The sequence below is a fragment of the Hemitrygon akajei genome, chromosome 31 (assembly GCF_048418815.1).
Source record: "Hemitrygon akajei chromosome 31, sHemAka1.3, whole genome shotgun sequence".
Taxonomy (NCBI): Eukaryota; Metazoa; Chordata; class Chondrichthyes; order Myliobatiformes; family Dasyatidae; genus Hemitrygon; species Hemitrygon akajei.
This window is the reverse complement of record NC_133154.1, coordinates 16538578-16558965: the sequence shown is the minus strand read 5'-3', so window position 1 is coordinate 16558965 and position 20388 is coordinate 16538578. Positions and strand designations below refer to the sequence as shown.

The following is a 20388-nucleotide window of genomic DNA, read 5'->3' as shown; positions in this document are numbered from 1 at the left end:
TGAATGACTTCAGACCTGTTGCCTTGACGTCGCACGTGATGAAGACCATGGAGCGGCTGATAATACAGAATCTGAGGCCACAAACCAGGCACGCCCAGGATCCTCTTCAGTTTGCGTATAAGGAGAAGGTGGGAGTGGAGGATGCTATCACGTATTTGCTGCACAAATCACTCTCTCACCTAGAGGGGGTCAGTTGTGCTGTGAGGATTACATTCCTTGACTTCTCTAGTGCCTTTAACACCATCCAGCCCAAGATCTTAAGGCACAAACTAACGGAGATGGGAGTAGACTCTCACATGGTGGATTGGATAGTGGACTACTTGACAGATAGACCTCAGTATGTGCGGTTGGGAGACTGTAGGTCTGACACGGTGGTCAGCAGCACAGGGGCGCCGCAGGGAACCGTACTCTCTCCGGTCCTGTTCACCCTGTACACATCAGACTTCCAATATAACTCGGAGTCCTGCCATGTGCAGAAGTTCGCTGATGACACGGCCATAGTGGGGTGTGTCAGGAATGGACAGGAGGAGGAGTATAGGAAACTGATACAGGACTTTGTGATATGGTGCAACTCAAACTACCTGCGTCTCAATATCACCAAGACCAAGGAGATGGTGGTGGACTTTAGGAGATCTAGGCCTCATATGGAGCCAGTGATCATTAATGGAGAATGTGTGGAGCAGGTTAAGACCTACAAGTATCTGGGAGTACAGTTAGACGAGAAGCTAGACTGGACTGCCAACACAGATGCCTTGTGCAGGAAGGCACAGAGTCGACTGTACTTCCTTAGAAGGTTGGCGTCATTCAATGTCTGTAGTGAGATGCTGAAGATGTTCTATAGGTCAGTTGTGGAGAGCGCCCTCTTCTTTGTGGTGGCGTGTTGGGGAGGAAGCATTAAGAAGAGGGACGCCTCACGTCTTAATAAGCTGGTAAGGAAGGCGGGCTCTGTCGTGGGCAAAGTACTGGAGAGTTTAACATCGGTAGCTGAGCGAAGGGCGCTGAGTAGGCTACGGTCAATTATGGAAAACTCTGAACATCCTCTACATAGCACCATCCAGAGACAGAGAAGCAGTTTCAGCGACAGGTTACTATCGATGCAATGCTCCTCAGACAGGATGAAGAGGTCAATACTCCCCAATGCCATTAGGCTTTACAATTCAACCGCCAGGACTTAAGAACTTTTTAAAAGCTATTATTAATGCTTTTTGAGATAGTGATTTAGATGCATATCATATTTTTTACTGAGTTAAGTATTGTATGTAATTAGTTTTGCTACAACAAGTGTATGGGACATTGGAAAAAAAGTTGAATTTCCCCATGGGGATGAATAAAGTATCTATCTATCTATCTATCTATCTTTTTGAGACACTGCTCCCTAAAGATGTCCTGGATACTTTGTAGGCTAGTGCCCAAGATGGAGCTGACTAGACTTACAACCTTCTGCAGCTTCTTTCGGTCCTGTGCAGTAGCCCCTCCATACCAGACAGTGATGCAGCCTGTCAGAATGCACTCCACAGTACAACAATAGAGGTTTTTGAGCATATTTGTTGATGGCATTAAAAGAAAGGGTTTTCACTCTCAGTACATGTCACAAGAATAAACCAATTACCAGAAGATACATAATGCTTAATGGTGGGGCAGCCTCACTCTCATCACAGAACTTACCATTACTTTTGCCTAGAATATTTCTTGATTCTGAAAGTATTTTATTAGCTGGACCAGCCTGTAGTCAATTAAATACATTATGTATTGTTGGCAGTTGATGGGGAATGTGCAAACACTATTAATTGCAGCAATGTTTAAGCACCAAAGTTAAAAAGGACTGTTCTAGAATGGAGACCTAGGAGACTGCAGATGCTGGAATCCATTCTTTTTGGAATCTACCAGCCCCTGCCTTAGCCTCCCCTTTCCTCTTTATACTGGCCATCCTCTCACTATGCTTTTTGTCCTGATGCAGGTTCTCGAACTGAAAACGCCACCCATTCCTTCTCCTCTACAGATGTTGTCTAACTCACTGAGTTCCTCAAGCAGTTATGTTCTATATAATCATGGCTTCAGCTAGACAAATGTTTCACTTACAGCAACGGGCCAGCCAGCTGAGGTAAATGTAGTCATTCTTCAGCTTCTCATTCTGAATCAGCTGAAATATCTGAGAAATCAAGTTTAAAAATATGCAATGTTCAGTAAAAGGAAGTGTTAAACTAGTTAATATTCTGCTCAAGCACAAGAATGATGATATAAAGGAAAACCTTGCACTATAATTGAGAAAAGGATCAGGTAGTTAAAATTTTATAAAAAGAACCTACATTGATGGGGAACATAAGAGACTGCAGATGCTGGAATAAGGAGCGACAAACTATCTGCTGAAGGAACTCAGCAGGTAGAGTAGCTTGATGCAAGGATGTCAGGAAACATTTTGCTTTGCAGAGTGATCAACAAATGGAATAAGGGGATAACCCATTGATCTTATTTAAGAATAAGATGTTCAAAGATCAAAGTAAATTTATGATCAAAGATGAGCCTTGTTGTGGCAGTGCTCCTTGTAGAAGTGCTCAGTGTGGTCATTTATATTCCAGAAAGATGAAATCAAATGAACATTCAACGCTCTGACAACAAGATCCAACTCCGATGTTATGCTCTATTTAATTTTTATCCTTGTAAAAAAAATAATAAATTTGTTCCCAGTTTTACTAAAATTAACAAAAGAAATTCTGAAATTACTCCAAGACCAGTGAATCAGATCATGTCAATTTAATCAACTAAGTCAATTTATCAGCTCCCCTGTATGTTGAAACAGCAGGCTAAAAGTATCAGAAATCCAAGCAACAGGCAGCAAAACTGGAAATACAACAATTTTTAGATGTTTGAAATCTGAAATAAAAATAGAAAATGCTAGGAACACTTAGCAGGTCAAATGACATCTGTAGGCAGAGAAACAAAGTTAACATTTTGGATCAATGACCCAACATTATCAACATCATCAAAACTCTAACTCTGTCTTTTTCTTCACAAATGTCAGGTACCTCCAACAATTTTGCTCCTAAAGCACTTTAGTCTGTAATTTCAGTGTCCTGCAGCTCACTGCAGTTTGATCTGACTAGTCCAATTGATGATTATACAAATGTTTTAAGTTGCAGGGTCCAGGGAAGGAAAGAGGGGGCAATTTGGATGGTGTGCCCATGGGATTGCCTTACACTAATGACACTATTGAATACAAAACAATGAAACCAGAAGTCACATTTTACTTGTGTGTTTTCTTTCACCAACAGAGCAAATTGTAAGTCCTTTTCTGGTCTTGGCACCAAAGGTTACAATAAATGCAATCAGAATGGATTGAAAATATTTGCACAATGTTCATCTAAGCAAGCTGATGCCCAAGGTCAATGTTATAGCTCAAGTACTTGAACAAACAGCAACAACTTACTTCTTCAGCTTCCTTGAAGTTGCCAACAGCTGCTTTTGCCTGTGCATAGTTGAAGTTAAAAAGGTCATCATTGTAGAAGTAACTCTGTTCAATAAAAGAGCAAGACTGTGTCACATTCTATCAACATCCACTATTTTTGGAACACTGAGTGATTCTAGTGTTAGCTTTAAAGACAGAATGCTGATGAAAATCAGGTGATTGAAGAGGTCTTATCTCCCTTCCATGATATTGAACATTAGCAACTACAGTAAAATTTCAGCATCTGCTACATTTCCTTCCCTCCTCCCTCATATGGACCCTACTACTCCTACTACTGTATGGGAGATTAATGCTGATTCTTCGCTTGTACTGTCCAGAAAAAGGTTCAGGACACTAAAAGCCAGAACAAATAGACTGAGGAACAGCTTCTACCCCAGAGCTGTGGCCTCCATCACACCACTCCCACAGAACAATGATTGAAACTGTGAGCACACACATGCACACACAAGGACTCAAATACTTGCACTAAGGGCACTTTGTGCATTAGGGGAAGCCAAACACAGTTTCATTGTACCTGTGTATGACAATAAAGATCATTCATTCATTCAAATATTGGCCCATGCTCCTGGATTACTATTCTTGTAACATGACCTCAACATCATTTTACAGAAGGACTTGTGCACACTATCCAATGTTGTGATAACTAGGTGGAATGCTTGGGTGACCTACCTTGACAGAGTTTAGATAGATTAAAACATCCTCGAATTGTTTCAACAGGAAGAAACAGGAGGCCATACACTGACGACCAGGGATGGTATCTAAAAATAAGATTGAAGTTTTGTGGTAAGAGTAGAAAACTATATAAGAATGGAATTTAACTAATCTAGTCATTCTCATTCCAACACTAATCAGTATTTGTACCATGTTAAAAGCTACTCTGTGGAAAGGTTCTTTCAGAAAGATGGGTTTTCCACCTTAAAATTCTCTCTGTATCACATGTAAATAGGAGTGGGCCTATTACCTATTTACCTTACAATTAAAATTGCCTCAGGATGGGCAAGCATGCTGGTCTAAGCACTCTATAGTGAGTAGAAATAATTAGTAAAATGATCTGTAAACATTATAATTATCTGACAAGTGTTTCTGCTAGGTTAGACTGGGACTTTAGAACAGAGAATTTACAGCACATTAAAGGCCATTTGGCCCACAATGTTGTGCCGACCGTGTAACCTACTCTAGAAACTGCCTAGCATTTCCCTAGTGCTTAGCCCTCTATTTTTCTAAGTTCTGTGTACCTATCTAAGAGGCTCTTAAAAGACCCTATTGTATCTGCTTCCACCATCGCTACCAGCAGTGCATTCCATGCACCCAGAACACTGTGTGAAAAACTTACCCCTGACATCCTTAAAAGTATGCAAGTATGAACACGTGTCCTCATTTTGCAGATTTTTCTGTGCTGCCTTACAAAAAAATAACATGTTGGAAGTTTGTCTCACTAAGGATTAGCCACACCTCCATCACAATGTTAATCAACATAAATAAACCCACGACTCCCTTTCAAGAACTCTTCATCTCATGTTTTTGATATGCATTGCTTATTTATTTGTTTGTTTGTTTATTTTCTTTTGTATTTGCACAGTTTGTTGTCTTTTGCACGTTGGTTATTTGCCTGTCTTGTTGGGTGCGATCTTTCATTGATTCTATTGTGTTTCTTGGATTTACTGAGTATTCCCGCAAGAAAACAAATCTCTGGGTTGTATATCATAACATATATGTACTTTGCTAATAAATTTACTTTGAACTTTAGCTAATTAATTCCATTTGTAATCACTTAGCCTTTCTGGATAGACTCAAGGATACCAACTGGCACATTTTTATTTAAGTAATAGATTACTGTACCTCAGAGTAATTAATAAACTCCACACACACTTTTTTAAAAAGTTGGTTGTACTTTAGAATTGCTAGTGGATGGTTGCAAATACACAAAATGTTAATTATTTTTAAATAATCTACTAATTTTCAACTGCATTATCAAGGCAGCACAGGGCTGTGACTCAAATACAAGAAGAAATACTTTTAAGATATTACGTAAGATTTTATGTTTTGTGATACTTGTGTCTCAACAAGGGAGTGAAAGAAACAATAGCGACCTTTGTACTAATTAGCCGGATGCTTGTTGTTGACTAAATACTAGAACTTATTATTAAGGACATGGTAGGAGATGCTTAGAAAATCATAAATGGCAGATTCTATAACTAGGAGATAGTTGTTTTGGGATAGGAGGACTGAAATAAAGAGGAGAGAGATGTGGATGCTCGATTATTGAAGGTATTCCAGAAGTAGTTGAAACTATTTCCTAGGATATGCACAGAAGGCAGGAATGGAGAGCTGAGGCACAGGACTGGCCATGATCTTATTGAATAGTAGACAGCTCAGGGGCTACTTACAGCCTATTTCCATTTTCTCACCACCTTGTATCTCAAGTGTTGTTTTGTTTTACGCCACGAGAGCACACTAACTTGCACTTCAATTCATGCCAGAACTTTTCAGAGATAAAATTTGCCTGAGTCAGTGGAATTTAATGATGATTTCTTTCTTTACTGTTTGTGCTTGTCTCTAGTTCTGTGCCTTGAATATTGCAGCACAAAACCACAATTGAGAGTTTGATATTTTCCACCTTGCATCACTGGGTGAAAAGAGGAGCAGTAGCCACTACAATTAAATATGATCTGTTTTAACTTGCTTGCACTTGCATAACTCCATTACATACCACATTCGCTGGCAGATCCTCCAACCAGCTGGAAATACTGCTGTGCAATCTTCAGGTGTTCCCTCTGTGAACAAACAAAGACACTTTGTCAGAATTTCTGTGCATAAGTATCAATAAGTACTGGTCAATTTAACAATAGATGGAAAGCTGAATAAAGCTGGTGACATAAAACCAGCTTCTTCCCCCAAGCTGTGAGACCTCTGACCACCCTGCTACCACCTAGTACACATTATTTATGACAGTGTCTGTAACATTTTATTGTGGTATATTTAACTATATGTTGTAAATACACTTTATATCTACTTGTACATCTACAGAATAATATCTGTCAATATTATTGTGTCAATATATTAAGTGCTGCATCTGATATGCAGTACTGTACAAAAGTCACGTAAAAATTCTGTAAAGCAAAAATCCTTTCAAAAACAATGAAATTAAAAGCTTATAAATATAAAAAACTATAAAGAGCAATAAATAGTATCAGAATCATTATCATTGGCATGTGTTGTAAAATTTGTTAGCAGCAGCAGTTCAATGCAATACATAATATAGAAGAAAATAATAATAAAAAATAAATAAGCAATTCAATTACAGTATACATGTATTGAATAGATTAAAAATCATGCAAAAAACGGAAATAATATATATTAAAAAAGTGATGTGGTGTTCACAGGTTCAATGTCCATTTAGGAATCGGATGGCAGAGGGGAAGAAGCTGTTCCAGAATCGCTGAGTGTGTGCTTTCAGGCTACTGTATCTCCTAGTGTCGTGGGTACTTTGTAAGCTAGTACCCAAGATGGAACTGACTAAATTTACAATCCTCTGCAGCTTCTTTCAGTCCTGTGAAGTAGCAACCCCACCCCCATACCAGACAGTGATGCAGCCTGTCAGAATGCTCTCCACAGTACATCTACTGAAGTTTTCGAGTATTTGTTGACATATCAAATCTCTTCAATCTCCTAATGAAGTATAGTTGCTGTCTTGCCTTCTTTATAACTGCATCAATAAGTAAAAATCTAAACAGTAAATAACTAAATCAAATCAATATTTGGTATGTCCACCCTTTGCCTTTAAAACTGCATCAATTCTCTTAGGTACACTGTCGTGCAGTTTTATAAGAAAATTAGCTGGCAGGTTGTTCCAAGCATTTGGAGAACTTGCCACAGTTCTTCTGCAGACTTTGGTTGTCTCATTTGTATCTGTCTCTCCGAGCAATCCCGGACAGCCTCAGTGAAGTTTAAGATCAGGGCTCTGCGGAAGCCATACCATCTGTTGCAGAAGTCCTTACTCTTCTTTTTGCTGAGGGTAGTTCTTTATTACCTTGGGTGTATGTTAGGGGTTATTGGCCTGATGCAGAATGAAGCTGGAACCAATCGTACACCTCCCTGATGATATTGCACGATGGATGAGAACCTGCTTGTACTTCTCAGCATTGAGGATTCCATTAATTCTGACCAGATCACCAATTCCATTTGCAGAAATGTAGCCTTAAACCTGCAGGGAACCTCCGCTGTGCTTTACTGTTGGCTGTAGCCACTCTTCCATGGAGTGCTCTCCACCTTCTTTACGGACAAGCAGCCTCCAAAAATTTCAAATTTTGACTCATCAGTCCAGAGCACTTGCTGCCATTGTTCAGCACCCCAGTCCTTGTGTTTCTATGCATAGGTGAGTCTCTTGGCTTTGCTTCCACTTCAGAGGAATGGCATTTTGGCTGCAACTCTTCCACGAAGATCACTTCAGACAAGTGGTTTCTATGTGTTCAGAGGTGACAGCAGTGATGGACTTCTTCTGATTTAGAAGGGAAGTCAGTTTGATGTATCTCTCATCTGCTGCACTCAGTTTCTGCGGCCAACCATTGCGTTTCTGGTCCTCAACCTTGCCTGTTTCTTTGTGCTTCTTCAGAAGAGCATGGACAGTTACTCTCTTCATAATATTAAAGGATAGGAATTTATGAATGTGACTTGACAATGCATTACAGCAATATAATTTATGAAATACTCAACTCACCGAGCCCTGTTCCTGTCCCAGAGCAGCATTCACCACACCTTTCAGAATATATTCCTAATGGTGAAGAGGAAAGGCAACTTTATTATACAGACTATGAATTAATATCTTTTGTTAATGTTCAAACCTGTCCAGTGGGGAAAGGAGAAGTTTTCCAACACAAAGGCTCGCTCATCATTGAAACAAATAATGGGCATGTGAAAACAAAATGATTGGTTCAGATACTGTTTTGTATTTAACATAAACTAATTGTTTACTGTTATAATTTTGAAACAATAGGAGCTTTAAAACATTCTAGAAATTGGGATCTAATACCTTTATTTTCTTTGAATAATAGATTTATAGCACAGAAGGCTACAAAAAATTTTTGCCTGGGAACTTAGTCAATGCTAGATAAAATAAACCAAGTGTTTCTGCTTTATGACTTATGTGATTGGAAGCTCAGAGCCTCCGGTGTGAAACAGAAATTTCTCTTGGTACCATCAGATCAAAGTTGTTCACGGCATTTTTGATAATTTAACAAAACAGAAATGTTAGCCAGCCTTGTTGGGCATGTAATCTCAATATTTATATTTATCACTCAATGAATGAATTGAATTGAATTGACTTTATTTCTTACATCCTTCACATACATGAAGAGTAAAAATCTTTACATTACATCTCCATCTAAATGTGCAATCATAGTAATTTATCATAGTTTATAATAAATATAACAGTCAATGTAATATAGGGTACTCTCAAATCAGCCTGAGTTCATCAGCCTGATGACCTGGTGGAAGAAGCTGTCCCAGAGCCTGCTGGTTCTGGCTTTTATGCTGTGGTACCGTTTACCGGATGGTAGCAGCTGGAATAGATTGTGGTTGGGATGACTTGGGTCCCCAGTGATCCTACGGGCCCTTTTTACACACCTGCTCTTATAAATGTCCTGCATCATGGGAAGTTCACAACTACAGGTGCACTGGGCTGTCTGCACCACTCTCTGCAGAATCTTGCGATTAAGGGAGGTACAGTTCCCGTACCAGGCAGTGATGCAGCCAGTCAGGATGCTCTCAATTGTGCCCCTGTAGAAAGTTCTTAGGGTTTGGGGGGCCCCATACCAAACCTCCTCAACTGTCTAGAGGTGAAAGAGATGCTGTTGTGCATTTTTCAACACACAGCTGGTGTGTACAGATCACATGAGGTCCTCGGTGATGTGTATGGCGAGGAACTTGAAGCTGTTTACCCTCTCAACCCCAGATCCATTGATGTCAATAGGGGTTAGCCCGTCTCCATTCCTCCTGTAATCCACAACCAGCTCCTTTATTTTTGCCACATTAGGGGAGAGGTTGTTTTCTTGACACCACTGTGTCAGAGAAATGACTTCTTCCCTGTGGGCCACCTCGTTATTGTTTGAGATAAGGCCAATCAATATAGTGTCATCTGCAAATTTAATTAACAGATTGGAGTGTGGGTGGCGATACAGTCATGCAGACACAGGGAGTAAAGGAGGGGACTCAGTATGCAGCCCTGAGGGGCTCCTGTATTGATGGTCAGAGGGTTGGAGGTGAGGGAGCCCACTCTTACAACCTGCTGGCAACCTGACATGAAGTTCAGGATCCAGCTGCACAAGGCAGGGTGAAGGCCGAGGCCTCTGAGCTTCTTGTCGAGCCTGGATGGAACTATGGTGTTGAATTCTGAACTTTAGTCCAAGAAAACAATTCTCACATAAGCATCCTTCTCCAGATGTGTAAGGACAGTACGTAGAGCAGTGGCTACTGCATCATCTGTCGATTGGTTGTGTAGCTTTTTCATTCATTTATTAATAATAATTCAGTTTGATTCCTAATTTGAACCATTTCATTATCCACAGAGGCAAAGAGACCTGGAAAAGTTATACATTTAGGAAAGACTTGATCAAGTTAAAAAAAAAGCCAATGAGAACCAGATCTCAGTCATATATTAGGAATGAATTCTTTTCTCAGATCTAAGTAGACCTCCAGAACAGGCTGGCTTGAACATAATTTGTGTCCAGTGCTCATGATGCAAACTCCCTACAATGGCAAGACCAGTGATAAATTGAGGGAACCATTTTGTCGAGTGCCTCCGTTCCATTTGCCAAAAGCAGAACTTCCTGGTGGCCAAACATTTTCATTTTGATTCTCATTCCCATTCCAACATACTGGTCCGTGGCCTCCTCTTATGCCGCTAAGAGGCCATCCTCAGGGTGGAGGAGCAACACCTTATATTCCGTCAGTACAGCTTCCATCCTGATGGCATGAACATCGATTTCCTCTTCTGGTAAACAAAGATTTTCCCTCCCACCACCCACCCCTTCCTCTATTCCCAACCTGGCCTGTTACCTTTTCATACCTGCCTGTCACCTCCCCCCACCCCCCCTCCACCTTTTTATTCTGGTGTCTTCCCTCTTTCTTTCCGGTCCTGATGAAGGGTCTCGGCCTGCAATGTCGACTGTTTATTCATTTCCATTGATGCTGCCTGACCTGCTGAGTTCCTCCTGTATTTTGTTTGTATTCCTGAAGCAAATATTGATTTTCTCAAGTTGTTTAAGCAAATGATGGGGAGACCGCCTTATATATCAGGAAACTATAAGGCATGAGCAATTTCCATCATTGCAAAATATTTGAAATGTTAAACACAAGTGAAAAATGCTAGGAGTACTGAGTAGGTCAGGCAGAATCTGTGAGAACAAGAACAGGGTCAATATTTCAGTTCAACGATCTTGTATCAGAAATTAATGCTTTCCAATTTTTAGGATCCACAGCATTTTGTTTTCACTCTTAATTCATGGCTACTTCTCTTTCAAGACAAGAAATCATTTTGTGTCTTACTTTGATTAGCTTCACTGCTTTCAATTTTATTTCTTGGTTTCAATCAGATAACTATCAAAAACTTGTTTTTCTGCCACATCACTCCCTTCAGCAGTCCTTGGTTCTGATTTATTTCGTGAGCTTAAACTAAAATTTAAATCCATTGTTTACATGTCAGATTCACATGATTACAGATTTTTCCAACAAGGTCATCCTTCATTCTTGTAAACTTCAAGGAATACACATCCAAATTGCACGGCCTCTCTTAACAGACAACTCTTTCATCCCAGAATTGGATTGGTGAATCTGTTTTGGACTGCATCCAATGCTAATATATGAATTTTTAGGTAAGGACCAAAACTGTGTACACCAATCCTAGTATTGCCTCACCAACACCCTGCACAAAAGTAAAAAATAATCATCCCATTCTTAAATCCCAATCACTCTGCACTAAAGGTTAAAAATACCGTTTGCCTTCTCACTACTTGTTGGAGCTTCCTGCTAGCGTTTTGTGATCCATACACTAGAACACAGATCCCTTTGAACACCACTCATAAAGTTACATCTGTCAATCACGAGCTTGCTACGAAATGCCATCATCGAGTAAACAGAGGGAGCTAAGTATGTTCTTTTTTATTATCTGTACCATATATAGGGGCATTCAGTATACTTAATAAATCTTTAGTGCAGAGGCAGGCTGTGTAACTGCTAAATACATTTGTAAAGAGATCCATGTTAAAATACACACTCTATTGTTATTATCTGAAATGAATTGCCTGAAAGGTGGCATGGAAGGAGACCTGACACTAACTACTGCCTTTTGTCTTTTCCAGGCAGTGCACGTTTCGGCTTTGTGCAGTATTTTTTTGCCGCAGTTTTAACAGGTTGTGCAGTGCATCCTGTGGGTGGAACTCTGCAACTACAGGATACAATCGATGCATGTTTGAGCTAGTGGATTGAATAACCGACTTTATTATGGATGGTGTCCAACTATTTCATTTTTCCTAGTGCTACACAACCTAGAGAATGAGACTGTATTCCTGACTTCTGCCTTTTTTATCCCCAGTTGGTGATGGAAAGCCATTAGGCCTCTGTGCTGGTTATGCCATTCATCAGAGACTATCTGGGTTGTGTTATTTATGTAGCAGTCCAGCTATATTTCTAGTTGTTAGTAGTCTCCAGAAAATTGATGGTGGTAGTCACATTAATAGTCATGCCAATGGGGTGTTTCAGGGAGTTTGCTGGAATTGATCACTGCCTCCCACTTGAGTATTTAATGCTGTGAATAGAGGTTCAAGTAAGAACACAAGTGATTGGAATTGGAGATGGCCATTGGGCAACTTGTGTCTTGGTCTCAATTCAATAAAATCACGGCTGATGTGTTGTCCCTGGGCACCACTTTTCTGTACTAAACCCATAATTCCTTAATTATCCAAACAGCTATCAAACTCTCACTTTAATATATTCAGTGACTAAGCCTTCACAGCTCTCTTGGGTAGAGGGTTCTGAAGATGCACTATCCTCTGGGTGATGAGATATTTTAGGCTTAACAGCCAGGCATTTATTTTATGAATATGATCCTGGTTCTAGGCACCCCACCCCAAAGAAACAGCATTTCTTTATCTATCATAGGAAGCCCCTGCAAAAATTTCATGTTCCAGTGAGATCACTTCTCAATTCTTCTAAACTCTAGAGAGCACATCCAGTTTACTTAATGCCTTATTAGGCAATTTCTTTATACCACAATCAATCTAGTGAACTATTGCTGCACCACTTCTAGTGCAAATATGTAGAGAAACCTGTACATAATGTCAAGGTCTGACTGATCTCACCAGGGCCCTTTACACTTCCAGCAAAATGTATTTACTTTTATTCAGTTTTCCTGTTGTTGACAGCTAACACAAATCAGTGCAAAAATTAAAGGAGAAAGCCCTTCTAAAAACACAGCTGAAGTATATTTTGTTTGCTCTCAATGAGCATTTGTTCTAAGCAGAAAGAAATATTAAAATCTATGGTAGTTTTGGCTACAGACAGAATCATGAAAGTGAAGTCAGGTTTGGAAATTAGTTTCAATCAGATTCAAGGCTCGTTGGCCACAGTCCTTTTTTCAAACAGTTACAAACCTGTACATATTTAACATGAGAGTACTCGCTCAAACATTTAATTAGTTCATTTTACTACTCACTGACAATTAGTATATGTCATACTAATATTTTCATTGTGACTTGCTGGATCAGACTAAAGAATTGCACAGTTTGCCTACCTGAGGCGTTGTGGGCTCCAGGTCCTTAATCAGATTATAAGCCTCTTGCACATCATCTGTGATAAATTATCCGAGTGTTAGTAAAGTGTTGCTATCAGATATATAGACTAAACATAAAGTGGAATGGAAGTAGAGAACACTTAACAACCACATTAAATGGGAGAACGAATGCTGCTAATCTCTTAACTGGGATTTAGGAACTCAACCTTATGGACTTAAAAGTCATTTTTGTGCTAGTCATAATGCCAAAATAAAGGCAATGCTAAAGAAAAGCCTGTTTTTGGTCTTGTTTAAGAAAGAAGACATGAACCAGGAACAATACCGTTTTTAAAAAAACAATTAGAAGACAGCATTATCAAAATAAAACACATAGAACAGTCGATACTTGATTTCTGAAATGATTTAAAAGCGCGGTGCTGCAGTTCGATGATTTTCAGGTTTTCCACAACTTTTAAACCATTTCACATAGAGATTCGAGTTATACAGCAAGGAGTACAGGTCCTTTGGAGAAACTCATCCGTGCTGGCCAAGATGCCTGTCCAAACCAGCTTCATTTTCCTATGTTTTCCCTGTAAGAACCCAACTTTTCTGTGCATATATCAGTCTAAATGTCTTTTAAACATTATAATTGTAGCTGCCTCTACAGCTTCCTCAGGCTGCTCATCCCATTTCCCCACCACTCTCTGTGTGGTCAAGTTTCCCATCACATCTCTCACCTTAATTCTATGCCCTCTAGTTTTAAACTTTCCTACCCTGAGAAAAAAAAAAGTGACCATCCACCTTAGCTCTGCCTCTCACAATTTCATATCTTCTATAAAATGTATTATTTTTCTGTTCACAGTAATTGGTTTAATTGATAATTGTTTATTTGGTAAAATTAGCAAACAAATTGCATAAAACAATAAAAGAGGGAGCCGTCTACTTGAAAAATTGAGACAAACAAAAACAATTTATACATGGTTCAGGAATAAGACTTCACAATTGTTTAAAATATATATGCCAAGAAATTTTCCGTGCCCAATTTTTGGCATCAAAGCAAAATTTACAGTTCCCTTAATCCTAATGGTAAACACTGAACAGAGAGAGCAAAACCTTCCAAAATTGTTGGATTTCTCTGTGTGACATTGCCCTGAGCACTGAGATTGTTGATTACAGCATAGTATTTCTTATTGATATGTTACTGGTGCTCAACGTTATCAACTCCTCGGTCAGTTGGCATGATGTCTGCTGCCAGCCCCTGAAGAGAAATACGACAAGTGGCAACCTTCTGACTTCAGGTAAAATGGAGACTGCAGTGATGGCGGGAAGAAGCAAATGGCTCCCACGTGCTCAGAAGGATTAGGACACATTGATAAACAGTGCCTGCAAAACATGCCACAGAGACCCTACAGGGCTGCAGCCACCAGTCCTGGGAGGACTTTATGTGTTATAATACAAGTACAGGTTGAGTATCTCTTATCCAAAATGCTCAGGGTCAGAAATTATCTGGATTTTGGAATATACGATCAGGTAGCCTGGGACCGCCATCATTTCCAACTCTGAATTTTTGTGCTACTGGTAAGCAGACTTTGTCTTACACTTGTTCATAACACATAGGTACTGTTGCAGCTGTTCCGTGTGTTAGATTTTCATCAGCAACGATCTTGGCAAACTCATCAATGAATTTCTCTGCTGATTCATGATCAGCACACACCTTATAATCACAAATCTTTAAAAATTTATTGTTGTGCCTTTTCTTAAATTTCTGCAACCAGCATGCTGAATATGATAGATAGATAGATAGATACTTTATTCATCCCCATGGGGAAATTCAACTTTTTTTCCAATGTCCCATACACTTGTTGTAGCAAAACTAATTACATACAATACTTCACTCAGTAAAAAATATGATATGCATCTAAATCACTATCTCAAAAAGCATTAATAATAGCTTTTAAAAAGTTCTTAAGTCCTGGTGGTTGAATTGTAAAGCCTAATGGCATTGGGGAGTATTGACCTCTTCATCCTGTCTGAGGAGCATTGCATCGATAGTAACCTGTCGCTGAAACTGCTTCTCTGTCTCTGGATGGTGCTATGTAGAGGATGTTCAGAGTTTTCCATAATTGACCGTAGCCTACTCAGCGCCCTTCGCTCAGCTACCGATGTTAAACTCTCCAGTACTTTGCCCACGACAGAGCCCGCCTTCCTTACCAGCTTATTAAGACATGAGGCGTCCCTCTTCTTAATGCTTCCTCCCCAACACGCCACCACAAAGAAGAGGGCGCTCTCCACAACTGACCTATAGAACATCTTCAGCATCTCACTACAGACATTGAATGACGCCAACCTTCTAAGGAAGTACAGTCGACTCTGTGCCTTCCTGCACAAGGCATCTGTGTTGGCAGTCCAGTCTAGCTTCTCGTCTAACTGTACTCCCAGATACTTGTAGGTCTTAACCTGCTCCACACATTCTCCATTAATGATCACTGGCTCCATATGAGGCCTAGATCTCCTAATATTCATAATTGCCTTCAATTTTGGTTTGTCGTGATAGATCTTTGTTCATTTCATGATCATCAGCATACCATTAAGTGGTTTATTTTCACTCCAATGCTGATGAATCCACTCTTTCAATACACATTCAAGATCTTCATTTTTCACTTTATGAAGTCTTTTTATATTTTTCATTAACTTCTGCTCATTACATATGTGAGGTCACTTCTCAAATCTGTCTGTGATGCAGAGACACCTGTGCATCACCTGGGAAGCTTCCCTATGCCTTATGGAATTTTCCATTTGTAAAGTACTATTAACACTCAAAACTCTTTGGATTTTGGAGGTTCTTGGATTTTAGAGTTTTGGATAAGGGGTACTCAACCTGTACCATATATTAGTACTGATATTAATGCTTGCATTTTGGGGAGGCTTTCAATGCTGACTTGTTCCTGTGCCTATTCCTGTGGGGTGAAGCACAAACAAAGTTAGTCTCCTCTTGAGTATTGGATGACCTCCAGAAAAAAGCAATGAGTAGCAAACTGGAAGATGTGGCAGAAGCCTGGAATAATCCTCAGACTAGAAAGCTGGGAGCAATAGTGTCTTCAACTTTCTTAGGCAAGGCCACTGAGGCGAGTATACGTCCTGCCGTACATCACTTACCTTGTCGCAGATAGTAAATGACGAGATTGAGTCTGGCTTCAGGAATGACATCAATAAGTGGTGGGAGGACCTGCAAGGCACCTTCTCCACCCCGAAACACCACCTGAAGAGAGGAGGGGCGAGGGAAAAACAAGATATCAATCTTTTTGATAAGAAGATAACTGCTGCATCAGAAATAAGTCACATTGTTGATCTTTAGTCTTCTGTTATTTGATTTAGGATATCTTGAAATAATATTGACAACAAGATAATTTTGTTTCTCTCATTTTCAAGTTCAAAATGTGGTGAGCTTGGATACTGATAGATGCAACACTCTAGATCTGATGCCATGAACAAACTGAGAATATTCAAAGCACAGCTTCTTCCTGAATGTACAAATTTCCTTTCTTATCACCACCTCTTTTCACTTACAAGGTGTATGGTTAAAAGGAAGTACATTCCAACGATTAAAGTATATAAAAGTTACCATAAACTTAAAAAGTCAGATTTCTACCTTCTCCCTGCAGATGCTGCCTGATTTGTTCAGTATTTTAACAACTTCTATCAAAATTCCAATGAAGTATGCAAGTTCAAGATAAGGAAAAGGTGTAAGAGTAGTTTCTAGACTGACAACCTAAAGGTCAATAAGCTTTGAACAGTCCTGAAAATCTTCCAGGCCTAAGCAGGAACACATTTAAATCTTTGAAATCCCAAATTTCCCTTTCTGCAGATATACAGTATTTAATTATTCTCAGTGATAGTGGTACTGTTTGATAGCATACTATGAGCAGCAATAAATGTTTAACATCCACTATTTCAAAGGGTAAATGTATCCATCCTTTAAATTTTGAGATGAAAACAGAATGCCTCAGGCAGCATCTATGGTTTGAATAACACTGGTACTTCTAACATTTTTGTTTAATTTCAGTTTTTCATCAGGAATATTTTGCTTTTAGTATAAATCTGCAAGTTATTATTATTGATTCTAATAATTGGGGAAAAAATCATAGTTTCTTCAATGATCAAAGTACAAAATACATATATGTCACCACATACAACCCCTGAGATTAGTTTCCTTGTGGGCATACTCAATAAATCCACGAACCATAATAGAATCAATGAAAGGTCACACCCAACAGGGCAGATAAATGACAAATATGCAAATACTAAAGAGAAAATAAATAAACAGGTAAATAAATAAATAAATAAGCAAGCAAGCAATAAGTATTGAGAATACGAGTTGAAGGGCCCTTGAAAGTGAGTTTATAAGTTGTGGGAACAGTTCAGTGATAGGGCAAGTGAAGTTGAGTGAAGTTATCCCCACTGGTTCAAGAGCCTGATGGTTGAGGGCTTCTTGCTAGAAGAGTTATTGATTTACATTATTATGTGCACATATCCAGTGGGTATAGTACAAATAAAGATTTCTATTTCTGTACTGCATTATTCTTAGCAGCACTGAAACAGAAATCCCAAGTTTACATTCTATCCTGGTAACTTATGAAACTGAATTCAACAAATTTGGTACTCCGAGCCTGCAGAACAATATGGTTCTGAAAACAGTGAAACACAAGTGTTCACGTGGTCTTTCCAGTTTCATGGAAGCCATTTACACACTATGGTTGATTTTAAATGCTCTTAGATCAACAAATATTATGTTAGTCCTAATCTCCAGAACAAATATTTAAAAACCTCTGTAAGTCTGTCAGGCTTACATTTAATACATACCAAGTTGTGCTTTATGAGTTCTTTTGCAAAATCAAATACAGGAGAAGCAATGTCCATTAAGTTTTTCAGCTCTGCCTGGGGAGAGAAATGTAGGCAAATAATAACCTTTGCATTTATTGGTTAAGAAATTCTCAGACACATTACCGTTAACAAAATGAAAAGCAATTATATAGTTATGCCTGGAGATGGGACAACCTGTTTACTGGACTGCATTTCATCCCATTCTAAGTATGACTCAACCACCACCGACTGCTGCAGTGATTCCTAGTCCACAATGCAAAATGTTCAAAATTTTCTCAAATCCCAATTTGAATCACGCAAGTATCCACACCACATCCTCTCCTCCAAGTCTGACTCTTCATATAAAAAAAATGGGAAGATGGCCTCCAAAATTTGAGTCCTAGATGTTCTTTGGAAGTTCCCACTAGCTGAGAACCTTGAATGGATTAATTTTCAACAGGTTCAAGTGGAAATTGGTATAAAGCAAGGATATAATGAACCTTTAGTATTTGATCAGATGTGGCTAGAATGTGACTTCCATCCACCACATTTATAGCTTCAACATGTGTAATTTAAAATTCCAGTTTATACTATTCCAAAAGATTACATATGAGTTGAAGCTGCTGAGAAAATTCAGCAGTATTGCTTTCAAAAAGCCTTAATATACACACAACATATTTCTTTACAAAAATGCTTTGGACATGATAAACCAATGTTAAATTATGAAAATAAGACTTGCATTTATATAGTGGCCTTCCAAGCTTTAGGACGAACCAAATACCTCATAATTAATTTAAAAAATTAGATGTGTATTCACTGTGTGCAAGGCAAGGAACAGCAAATGATTTGCAAATAGCAAGGTTTCACAAACCCACAGTCATCTGGGGTGAGAGTGATACATTAAGCTTTTGTTAACTCCGAGAAATAATTTTTCCACAAAAAGATAGGCCACTCTGGCAACTTTTAAAAACCAAAAGAAGGTAACTAAAAAAAGCAATTAAAAAGAGAAAAGATTAAGTACACAGAGTAGGCATGGGAGAGTCAAGGAACAGAGAATACAACCTCAGATTAAAGGGATGTCCCTTTAGAACAGAGATGAGGAGGAATTTCTTTAGCCAGATAGTAGTGAATCTGTGGAATTCTTGGCCACAACAGCTGTGCAGCCAAATCATTGGGTATTTCTAAAGCAGAGGTTGACATGTCCTTCAAAACTTACAGAGAGAAGGCCAGAGAATGGAGTTGAAAGGGGAAAATAAATCAGCCATAATTGAATGGCCTATTTCGACTCCTATGCCTTATGGTCTATACATTTATGTTAAACAGTTTAATTTATACTTTCCTATACCTCTGTTCGGCTCGGCCTTTAAGAATTCTGACAGATTACCTTCCACTGTTCCCACTAGAAGCTCAGATCATATGGATCACTCTCTACTTGTAGTATTTTGAACGTCTTTAAGTTTACCTTTCACTGGTTTGAATATTAATCCTGTATACCATCCTTGCAGTTTATCTTCTGGAATAACATTTTAAACATTATCTAATAAACTTCAGCATTCCTTTCAGAAGTGAAAAGGTCAAATATGCCCACTCTTTAAGCTACATCAAATTGAACCCATAATTCAAAATGGATGAAATTTTCACCCTCATCTTAGCCCAGAATTTGTCAAAAATGTATTTAAGAAAAATCATACATCAAGTTCTATGGTTCTAAGGTTCTAAAAGAGAGAGCTCTTTTCACATGGAAGGTCATTTGGATCTGAAATATATTACTACTATTGGTCGATAAGTATTCTCAAAAGGAAAATTAAGAGAACAGGTATATAGGATTATAATGAAAACTCTTGATAAAATAGTGAAACATTAACTGGCAGAGATCAGTATATAGACTTCCAGTGGTTCCATGGCTTTTTTAAAAAAGCCAAGACAGATAACTAGGTAGGATAGTTTTGGGGAAAGCTTTGTACAGGAATCAACACATCTATTATAGAAATGAAGAATTCTTCATTGTTAGCTTCTGTCCTCAACTCAGAACGTTACCTCAGCTGCCTTCCCATTATAGAGGCGGAAGTGGTTGCAGGCTTTCAGGTTTAGTGCAATGGTGCTGTCAGGATAATGTTGCAAATAAACTGCCAGGACTTCCTGGGAAACATCATAGTAATCCAGTTTATAGTAGCACAGTGCCACATACACATTCAAGGCCATGAATTCCCTAGTAAAACACAAAAAGTAAAATTAACAACTCTGACAATCTACATTGTAGTTGAAAGCGAGAGCTGCAAAACAATGGCGCTAATTACTATTG

General features: G+C 38.9%; 1 protein-coding gene across 4 annotated transcripts in view; it reads right to left on the bottom strand.

The window, feature by feature from the left end:
• Window positions 1-20388, bottom strand: part of ift56 (intraflagellar transport 56) — a 58579-nt gene that overhangs the window by 20167 nt on the left and 18024 nt on the right. For all 4 annotated transcript variants that reach the window (XM_073033844.1, XM_073033845.1, XM_073033843.1 and 1 more), the window contains exons 7-15: window positions 20124-20295; window positions 18087-18161; window positions 16383-16485; window positions 13248-13303; window positions 8181-8234; window positions 6174-6237; window positions 4133-4221; window positions 3425-3508; window positions 2080-2149 (exon numbers count right to left, since the gene is read on the bottom strand). In XM_073033844.1, coding sequence (XP_072889945.1) covers window positions 2080-2149; window positions 3425-3508; window positions 4133-4221; window positions 6174-6237; window positions 8181-8234; window positions 13248-13303; window positions 16383-16485; window positions 18087-18161; window positions 20124-20295 — 767 coding nt within the window. The remainder of the gene's footprint in view (window positions 1-2079; window positions 2150-3424; window positions 3509-4132; window positions 4222-6173; window positions 6238-8180; window positions 8235-13247; window positions 13304-16382; window positions 16486-18086; window positions 18162-20123; window positions 20296-20388) is intronic.